Here is an 11,072-nt window from a genome sequence, read left to right as displayed (position 1 = left end):
CCAGACGTCTAAACAACGTTAAATTTTGGTTGAAAAGTGAAAGGTGAAAAGCCGTCTTTTACAGGTCGTTGAAAAGACGTCTATAAAAAGACGTAAATATTACGTCTAAATTTGGTTGAAAGTGAAAGGGGAAAAGACGTCATTTTCAGGTCATTGAAAAGACGTCTATAAAAAGACGAGAAAAGACGTCATTTTCAGGTTAAAAATACCTTTTAGGCTTGACTTTAGCCTAATTTCAAGCATAAATTCATTATAATGTTATATATTCATTATATTATATTATATATTATTATTAATAATAATAATACTCTAAAAATAGAACAACTGACAAAAAAATAACAAGAAAACGTTTATTTATTATACATTTATTTATTATACATTTAAAACATTTAATGACAAAAACACACGAAAAACTCATTATTGCTTATATCCCCCACCGCCAGATCGTCCAGGGGCATGCTTAAGGTGGTCTCCCACGGCTTTGTAGATCTCATGATCAGTGGCCTTGGTATTCCATTTTTTTATTGCATCTGTAATGATGACAACAACAAAAAAAATAATTTGTGTTCTGCTCAGTTTGTTACTCAAAAGAATTAATTAGAGAGGCAACGGTACACAGGCCTTTCAATTCGGTTCGCATTTTCGCATGAGACTTCAGTGATGTTTTAACCACTGCACCTGCGGAAATTATTTTTAAAATATATAAATTTGCGACTATAGTTGGCTAAAGATGCTTTCGGGAAACACACCCCTGGACGGTAAGGATATGCTGGGAGTTGGAAGGGGTTTGTCGCGATTCTACAGGTGCGTGGATCTGAGTGTCACGATTTCGGTTTCATATCGCATATCGTTACAGCCCTAGTCATTTTAGAATGTTAAGTTCTACTTCTGTAGTTATTTTGGTGAAAGTAACTCAAAAGTAATACAGGAGTAATGTAACGCATTACAATTCTGAGACAGTAATATTGTAAGGTAATGAATTACTTTTAAATAACAGTAACAATATAATGTATTACAGTTTGGAAGTAACTTGCACAACACTGTATAATATTATTATTACCAAACCAAAACCAAAGCGTGACTTCAAAAACCGAGGTACCAAACCATAATTTTTGTGTTCTAATTCTCCTCCGATCATTGTCTATTATGAATGGTCTGTTACATCATGATGTTGTGATGTGGGACTTTGAATTCCATAAAACAAAATCATATACCTATCACAGTGGTGAACAGTGATGTTGATTGAAAGGCTGTTTTTGAGCCGTGGCCCTTCATGTTGAGCTGTGACATTAGATTGTTGGTCATCAGTCTGAAAGAGAAAGGGGGGAAGAAAGTGGTGGGGAATAGAGATGGAGAAAAGATGATTAGTCACATCCTCTACTTACATCTTCTTGGTGCAAGCTGGCAAAAGATGTGAGAAGGGATGAGTCAAGGTAACAGGCATTTTCTTTTATTATCAGAAATAAAATATTTTATGATGAAATAAATTAATGCTTGTGATTTGAATGTACATACCTGTCCAGAATCTTTGTTGTGCAATCCCTGATATTTTTGCCTCCAACTTTACTTAACTGGGTAATCTAAGAGGAAAAAAAGAAAATATCATACTAATATTGGTAACAAACATTTTCAGTCCTTGCATTAACCTAATCAATTGAACTTAATTTTATTGGTTAGGACAAGTCCAAATGTGTGTAAATAATGTTAAAGTAAACACAGTTCTGTATTTTCAGTAAAGTAGAATTATGAGTATTTCTATATTATTGGCATCATTGCATGAGGAACCAGGAACACAATTTAAACACAAACATTTAAATACAATATTTAGTACAATAATATTTACAGGTAATTGTACTCTAACTGTCACTAACACTTATTACATATAATATGTAATAGTATTATTTGTGGGTTTTCACTGTAAATAAAATACAATAACAAATATTAAAACAATTTCTGAGAAAAGCTGCGGCAAAATCAGTCGGAGTCTAGTATTGAGTCTAGGCCGCAATAAAAAAAAAAAAAAGAATCCAGGGCTGCGTTTCCCAAAAGCATTGTAAGCCTAAATTGATCGTAAAAACGATCGTACGACTGATCTTAATATTATGGTCTGTTTCCCAAAAGCATCGTAACTTAAGTAGCACTTGAAAATCTTCGTAGAACTACGAGTGCTCTGGAGTAATCGTAAATCCCCAAGTGCATCGTAAGAAGACAGAGTTATGAGCTCACCTGCAGGACAACCGGCAGATTACACTTTTATCTAGATTTAACAGATTACACTGCAACGTAAGTAGGCCTATAATATAAGGTTTTGATTGTACTTTATTGTACACTTTGTTGTACTCGTGTTTTGTTTATGTTTGTTTGTGTATTATTATTATTATTAAATTAAACGAATGAACAAAAAACAAAAAATCATAAAATAAGTAATCTGGGAAATAGACCGGGCAAAATAGGGATGAATTCAAAAAAATCTGTCAATGACTTGCTGGCGTGCACGAAAACCATATTGGGCATTTCTTGCGGACCTCCTTCCCTGATCTTTGAACACAGCAGATAGTTTGCAATGTGACAATGTCCTTCCAGATGTTTTGTTTTTCCTTATTTGTACGGTGTCCTTTAAATCTGTTAAAAATAAAATCTTTGTTTCCCTCTATCTCCTCTAAAAGCACATTCATTTTATCTTTTTGAAAGGTATCTTCTCTTGTTTTTTTGTTTTTGTTCAGCCATTTTGTCAGTCTGTATAGGTGCTTTATATCCATATTGTATTGATTTCTAATCCACAACACGATTATTAGGTTAAACGTTCAGAATACGATTCCATATAAGGTTATATTTCAGCACTTCGCGAATGGACAGCGACGCTTAAGTAGCGTTCTCGTTAAGTGCAGTTTTGGGAAACGCGCGTGGAATTGCGTCGAGCGTTCGTAACCTTGCACGTAGAGAGCGCTCTTAAGAGCTAAGATACATCGTTATCGGGAAACCCGGCCCTGGACTGATTAAATAAATTACATACAGTAGAAGTAAGTGATAAGTGTTCATTATGCTATATGTTTTGAAGAAGAAGAAGAAGAAGAAGAAGAAAAGAATAAGCAAACTGGTAAATAATTATATTTTACCAGAACATCTCTCTCTTCATTATTTTGGAGCTTCTCCTCCAAGTTATTTAGCTCCTCTATCAGCTCCATTTTTCTAATGTGGTATGCAGAATTATTAGGTTCTGCACATCCAATTCTCTTGACCTCCTGCATTATCTCCACCAGCTTTTTGAAGACACATTTCTGGAATTCTAAAATGTTAAAAACATTTGACAAGAATATTAATTATCAAAATATAATCAATAATCAATTCAAATTTCACTAGATAAAATGATTCATCTTGATATCAGTAATGGAATTTGACTAGTAAACATGTGAATTATTGGTATCAAACATTGGGAAATCACTTGTGAGTACACATCACAACAAATAGTAAAAACTGTAATTCTATAAATGTACTTGTAATTTTGTTGTTAATTATCACAATAGGCTGCCATTCCAATTCAAATTGTCATATGCAGATAAATACAAAAACAGTATTCTTTATGCCTATCTACAAATATACAAGACAAAGTAAATACTTACTGGATGTGGGCATTGGAAATACATCCATGCTGTGGCCAGTTGGAGCCCTTGATGTTTCTGAAAGAAACATTTAAAGCTCAGTTCATACCAAGAGAAAGAAAAAAAATAGCTGCACTTCATATATTGTATTTTCAAGACAGGAACTAAAAACTAACCAGATGCACTTCTTTTGATTTGTATTCTAATTTTATACTTGGTCATGTTCTACTTGAAATTGTCCACCCCCCAAAATCAGTTACACAACAATGTAATCTAACTAGTTACCACGTCTAGAAAAACTTTTTTTTTTGTTGCTCTGATGCTCTCATCTATTTTCAATGTAAGTCGCTGGGGTGGTTGCTAGGGTGCTGTGTTTGGGGTGGTTGCTAAGGTGTTGCTAGGCGGTTGCTAATGTATTCTGGGTGGTTGCTAGGAGGTTACTATGGTGTTCTGGCTGGTCACTATGATGTTGCTAGGTGGTTGGTAGTTGTCACACAGTTACTGTGGAGTTTTAGAGTTCTTAACATGTTCTTAGCATGATTTAGCTAATCACTTAGCTAATCACAATTAGCATGCAGGGCTTTAATCTGAAGCTGTCATAGTGTTTCTTGAGTGACTAGAGTATTCTGTCGGGTCTAATGATGGTATATGTACTTTTGCAATTGCGCTTTCTGTAAATTAGTGTTATTTTACGGAGTGGGGTATTTGGCCTCAAGTCCATTACCCAACCTGGAGGACCGGGTGTTGTTCTTCGTCTGGCCCCTCTCCTGAGACCTGTTTGGCATGGTTAGACCAATTAGGGACCAAGTCCCCACCGGCTACTCAGGGTTGTAAAGACCCCCCATCCCCCATTCCCCACCCCACACACAGACACACAGCATGTTAAGGTTACAACACAAGTTACTTCTTGCCAACAATTTTATCTAACAAGTTGATTATCTTACCATGTCTAGAAGTGGACTGCCTTCTATGGTGTGATCGACTGGAGGAGTTTGATCGCTCCCTTATTGGGGTGGAATGCACTGTAACATGAAATGTGTTACAGGAAGACAGTAAATTGTTTATTTTGATGAAATAAGAATGTTGTGTTTTGGTAATACATTCTGAGTTGCTATAACCTCCTGTTTCAATGCAGTGTAAAATAAAAATAAATTTAAAATAAATAAATAAAACCTATTTCGATCCGATATAAAGACAATCTGCCACACGTAGGCGCATATACTTTTCTTATGCAGTGCCGTCTGCATGGGTACACACACACACACACACACACACACACACACACACACACACACACACACACACACACACACACACACACACACACACACACACACTATGTACCAATGTTTCTTGCCAACAATTTTATCTAACAAGTTGATTATCTTACCATGTCTAGAAGTGGACTGCCTTCTATGGTGTGATCGACTGGAGGAGTTTGATCGCTCCCTTATTGGGCTTGGAGTATCTTCAAGTTTAACAGTACAAACAATTCACATAATAGCTTATCCCATCAGATCCATCCAAAAGTGTAATGATTGTTACACACAAAGCTTAACATTACCTGGAATTTCAATTTCAGCATCTTCTGAAGATGAATTTACCAGCTGTCTACTCCAGGCCAACTGGTTATTCTGATCCATGGATAATTCTGCAAGAAGAAAAAAACTATCAAACAGGACATTTTTAATATGATGTGATTTGAAATTACTTGTTTTTTAACTTTTATATTATACAGAGGACTTAAATAATGTGATTATTTACACTATACAATAAGCAATACTGTTCTCTATTTTCTGTTGACCACTGGATTAAGCCCTCTTGATTTACCTTCAGAAGTGGTATGGACAATGGTAGCAGTGGCTTGGTTTTTCGGGAGTTCGGGAGGCTTTGGAAATGCCTGCAAATTCTTATCTATATATAAAACAGTCAAAAGGGTATTTATACATCACTCTGCCCACATGTTGGGATAAACATGTTATTTTTTCACACAAAAAAACGTAGAAAATCCATATTTCTAATTGGTTTCGAGAAATGTATTCGCCCTCACTTGGCTTGTTCTTGACCTTTGAGACATCATCTTCTGAGATAATTGACCCTGCAATTGTTACATGAGTAAGCCTTTTTTTTTTTGCAAGTAAAAAAAAATGAAGGGCTCGACTTTAAGCCTTGACGTGCTTGTCTGGGAAAAAATATATAATTTATTCTGTAGCTATATTCTCATCAGTGTTCTATCAGCTGTGACATAGCCTATTTAAATCTACATTTATGCTATTGTCCCCAAGGACATTTTTTTCCCCTTTAAAATTATCATTTTCCCCCTAATGTTGTCAGATATATGCTTCATCTTTCATGTCAAATTCTTTTAATTTTGATCAATAAACTAAATTAGCATATTAAGACACTATGGCTGTTTCCAATCAAATTAAGAAATGCTGGTAGGGGGAGGGGTAATGATATCTTTAAACATGAAACTAAACCGCCAATTGTTGGCGGTGAGTGTCCGTCTTAATGAGTGAGTCATTTGATTCAAACAATTCGTTCAAACGGCTGATTCATGAGAGATTGAGGCAATTGTTTATGAATAGGTGATTGAATCTTTGACTCAATCGATTCGTTCCAAACGCTGAATCATTAAGTAATATTAAACTCTGGTTGAGTGTTGCTGTGCCATGTGGTTTAATTCTGCTGTGGTCTTTGTGTGGAACTTTTTCGAGACTGAAATAGAGCAAAATCAGTCAATATTGCGTCAAAAAAAGTAAGCAGGCTTCCTTATTTATTGAACTATTGTACGAAAATCAGTCACATTTGCAATCGTGATGGTATTCAGGAAACCGGCACTTGGTCGTGTAATGTTGCTTAACTGTAGCCTATCATATGTTAATAATATGTGATATGTTAATAGCCTATATATAAATATTAGGGCTGTCAAATGATTAATCACATCCAAAATAAAAGTTTTTTTTTTTACATAATATATGTGGGTGCACTGTGTATAATTATTTTGTATATATATATATATATATATAAATACACACACATGCATGTATATTTAAGAAAAAAATATTATTTATATATAAAATATTTATATTTATATATAATATAAATTATATATAAATCTGTATACAGTATATACATGAGAATATTTCTTAAATATATACAAGCATGTGTGTGTATTTATATATATAAAATAATTATACACAGTGCACCCACATACATTATGTAAAAAAAACTTTTATTTTGGATATGATTAATCACGATTAATCATTTGACAGCCCTAATAAATATAAAAACTTTACCACAGCATGTTAACCCAACACGTTCCCGCCTGCAAAAAGGTGCTTAAATCTCTTGTTATAGCCTACTATTATCACCAGGGGCGTCACTAGGCCCTTTTTAGGGGGGCTTCAGCCCCCCTAAACTTCTGCCTAGCCCCCCTAAAAATGTGAGATTAATGTAGGCTACACAAATTCGTGTTCGCTTCAGTCTTGTTATAATCAGATTCAGCGCGTTCTTCATCTTCAATCCGCAGCGGCGCCGACAGAGAGCACGTCAGAAACAGAGGACATTTGTTTTATGAGCAAATTCAGTTTCAATCTATGAGTATATTGTGTATTAATATTTTTATTTTATTTTTTATGCGCGCTCCAGTGAAAGTCGCGCAACGCAGTTCATATTATACCTGTCCCTGTAAAGACGAAGCAAACTCTTTGCAGCTGGTACATGTTAATATTATTTAAACGCCTGATTAAGACGAGAATCTCTTTATCAGAGCAAGACGTAAATCTGATCGAGAGCGAGTTTCCTCTCTTCAGTGGTAAAAGGCCTTACATAATGTCGTTATTGAATTCGTGGTTAACCCAGTGATATTCAACAAAAACGGTAAACTCCTGTTCAAAATTGGTTTAGCTACCCAATTAAAGATCTGATACATTTAAATGTAAATCTAATATATAAAAATGTTTATGTGAGTAACAACAGACGGAAATTCCTGTTGTTTCACATCTGCGTGTTTTCACAGCGAAAAAATCCTGTTTCACACTCTTGTGCAGTACAGCACCGAAAGATCCACAGAGATCTGCTTGTTTATTTGTGATTTATTGCAGGAAATCAGCGCACGACGCGAGCTGAAAGCTCTTAGTTTGAATCACATTAAAGTCGGTTGTAATTCCGCTTGCTAAACACCAGAGGGCGGCCTTTAAGTGTTTAGCAGTCTCGAATTACGCCCCGCCTTCTGACTTCAGCCTGCTTGAGCGCAATTACGCCATCTTGTGGCCGTTTCAGATAATGCTCTCTTTACTGCTGAATTCATTTCCCTGTGAATTAAGGGAATTCATTTCCCTGTCTAAATTCTCAATAATTATTTGCATTTAGAGCTTTGCTCGTGCGAATATTATTTTGTGTTAGACAAATTTTTCTGCTTTTGACTGGTACATTTACTTTGAGTTTGGTTTAAGACAAGATTTTAATTAAAACTTAAACTAAATCCCAGCACAGCCAGAGAGAGCCCAAGTCGGCTCAATCAACTCTCCTTGTCTCTCTGTCCAATTCTGTTTGAATTGCCTATTTCTACTTTTCTCTTTTGACTATTTTATAATTATTGACGATACTTTACTGTTGTCGTTAATTATTATAAAATTTTATCCTGATTTCTCAATCTCCTTTCACGCTTATTTTAATTTGGTTTTAAACCAGTTTAAATTTACATCGTGTTTGCCTGTCAGTCACTGATATCCATGTGGAGGAAACAGCGCCACCCTGTGGCCTTCCTCACTAAGTCGGTATCACGTTTTTCCTCCTTTCACTCTGTTTTGAATTGTGCATCTATCTCATCTTCCCCTTTTTGATTATTTTATAGTTATTAATGATACTTTACGGTGTTATTAGCTATTATAGGACATCATTCCGATTTCCCTTTTAATTCTTTCCTGCTTGTTTTAAATTTTAAATTTAAACAAGTTTTGAATTTTGAATTTGAATCAAGTGTTCTGTTTACCCAGGCAAAGCACAGAGAAGGAATACGCCCCCTTGTTGTGAAAACCCACTACTGCGCCCTGCTTCTTCTACCGTGTTTCAATCCTGTCTCTTCATATTTTTTTTTTAATTATTTTTCCTCTCTATTGGGTTAGGTTATTTTGATAATTACCAACATTATCATAATTCCCTCTTTTTATTATTATTTAGTAAAACCTTCGACTCTTTTAGCTACATAAATAATTACTCAATTTGGTTTAAACAAACAAGCCTTAATTTACTTTAAGCTTCCCTTGTTCATCCTTTTGTGTATCTATTGTAGTACTCCCTTGGTGATTTGAAGTTATCTCTGGTGGTGTTCCGGCCAGCAGGGTTGTCCGACCAGCGTTACCAACACTGGCTGTGCGTGAATCTCGGTTTCTTTTATCTCTGTCCGTCGTTGCGGCCCGCAGTGCTGACATCAGCAATTTGGCACTCCAAAGGTAGTCAACCAGTCCAGCCGACACAAAAAGGCAATTTCTGGGACCAGTACCTAAACCGGGGCCTAAAAAGAGGCCACTCCTCCGGGAGGGTTCTGGGGAACAGCCCAATTTTGTAGTGTTGTCTGGCGGTTGACATCTTGGCTTTGCCGAGTTGTGTTTAAAGTCACAAAGGCTGTTTGGGAGGGCGGAACGCGACACAGAGTAGCGGAGGGCCGAGGACACCGCGGTTGAGTGTTTGGGAAGCGCCAGGGAGGTTGACCATGCCACTGGTTCTCACCAGAGTGGATTCAATTCACCGCAGGTAAACTAAACTTAATAAAAGCCGCAAAATACTAGATATCTCCCGGATATTTTAAGTGTTTGGCCCATCTCTTCTCCAAGCCACACTTTCTTAGGTTGCTATCTCGACAACCCCACTCACCTGTAGGCCCTATCTTAAACCCTATCAGCAGTAGTCGGCTTAGGCCTCCTTATTCTCCCTAACACTTCCGGTGTTAGTATTTATTCCAGTTCATTTCAGACCTATTCATTTTCATTGTTTCCTTTCACTCTGATCTCTTCTATCTCTGTGTTCTGTTGTGATTTGTTTCTTTCATTTCACCTAGATACAGTAACCTGTGAGAGCCACCAAGGAAGCTAAATAATAGAATAGAGTGACAATTACGCAGCCGGTGTCATCACGGAACCCGCTAGGCTACTGCCTGTCAAATCTCTAGTTCGGGTCCTTCGTCGACCCAAATCAATTGGCTTCGCTAACTGTTTACATCAGTTAGCCCCAAAATTCTCATGAACGGCATAGCCCGTATGAGTATAGCTTGTTAAGCTTAGAACGAACTTGCATTGGTCTCTTTGTTTGTGTATGTTGTGTTCCTCTCGCCCACAGTGAGCCAGTATGTTCCTGTCCTACAGTCATGGTCGAGAGCCATGACGACCCCCTTCCTGCCCAAGGACGCCAGTGACCTGCAGCATCTGAGCCAAACGCAGCTGGACACCGAGCTGGGCAAGCTGATAGCCCTGGATCCAACCCTGAGCTACAACTACAAAGACTGGGCCAGAATCGTCGGAGGCATCGCACACAACCTCGTCCCCCAGGCAAGGCTCAGCGAACGGAGTAACATCGACCTTGAGCAGCAAGCAGCAGCAGTTCTGCTTCAAGCGGAGGAGGCCCGGAAGGACCAGGCCCGAACCCAGAGTCGTCTTGATCAGCTCCTCCTAGAGACCCAGAACCAGCGCGAGAAAAAGGACGACACAGATCCAGAGCTACAGAAAGAAGTAGAAAGACTTCAAAATGCCCTGCAAGATCTTCGCCTCGACACAGACTACCGAGAACAGTTGGAAAGAGAAGCCAGAGTGGAACTCGAGGCAAAACTCCAACAAAATGATGCCCTCATAGAGAGAGCAGAGATTGAACTCAAAGAAAGTGGCATTAAAGCCAGTGCCTGCGAAAAACACTTGCAAGCGGCCCGAGCTAAAATCCATGAGCTTACTCAGCAGAGACACGATCTAAAAAAACGAACTTGACATTGTTCACAGAGAGCTGAAACACTCTCATAGACTGCAGACTGACCGGGAAGGGGAAACGCACACCACAAAGTTTCCCCTAACCAGCCGGTCCGTACCTTTCAGCCACAAACTCAGAGCTGAAAAGGGGGGGTTAAAAGCCCATTGCTCAAAATGTCACCAGCCAGCTTCCAGACAACCCCTGCCGCTAACCACGGCATGGCCCCCAAAGAACTCGACAAGCTGGCCAGAAACATCCCAACGTTCAATCCAGACCCTGCAGGAGGCGATGACATTCACTCTTATCTACAGGACATTGACTTTCACTTGCAAACTGTCGCCAACATGACAGCTTGGTACAATTTGTATCTGTTAAGAATCACATCCAGCGGTGATGTGCGCAGCTTCCTAGACCGTCAAACAAAGACTGTCAAAACTGACTACCAGCAGCTGCGACAAGCTTTAATCCAAGCATTCTCTGATCCAGAATCAGACCAAGGGCTCATCATCGCCATGG

General features: G+C 38.0%; 1 protein-coding gene across 1 annotated transcript; it reads right to left on the bottom strand.

Moving 5' to 3' along the window:
- Window positions 1-385: 385 nt before the first annotated feature.
- Window positions 386-9,981, bottom strand: LOC143697097 (uncharacterized). The gene is made up of 9 exons (XM_077194025.1): window positions 9,891-9,981; window positions 5,164-5,250; window positions 4,990-5,067; window positions 4,544-4,621; window positions 3,621-3,677; window positions 3,117-3,286; window positions 1,516-1,580; window positions 1,215-1,309; window positions 386-530 (listed from the first exon to the last, which is right to left on the bottom strand). The coding sequence occupies exons 1-9, from the start codon at window positions 9,979-9,981 to the stop codon at window positions 418-420; spliced, it is 834 nt and encodes a 277-aa protein (XP_077050140.1). The 3' UTR covers window positions 386-417.
- Window positions 9,982-11,072: the final 1,091 nt, after the last annotated feature.

Source organism: Siphateles boraxobius, unplaced genomic scaffold (assembly GCF_051911475.1).
Source record: "Siphateles boraxobius isolate OS27281-9 unplaced genomic scaffold, OSU_SipBor_1 31, whole genome shotgun sequence".
Taxonomy (NCBI): Eukaryota; Metazoa; Chordata; class Actinopteri; order Cypriniformes; family Leuciscidae; genus Siphateles; species Siphateles boraxobius.
The sequence above is the reverse complement of the archived record's forward strand: the minus strand, read 5'-3'. Positions and strand labels throughout refer to the sequence as shown.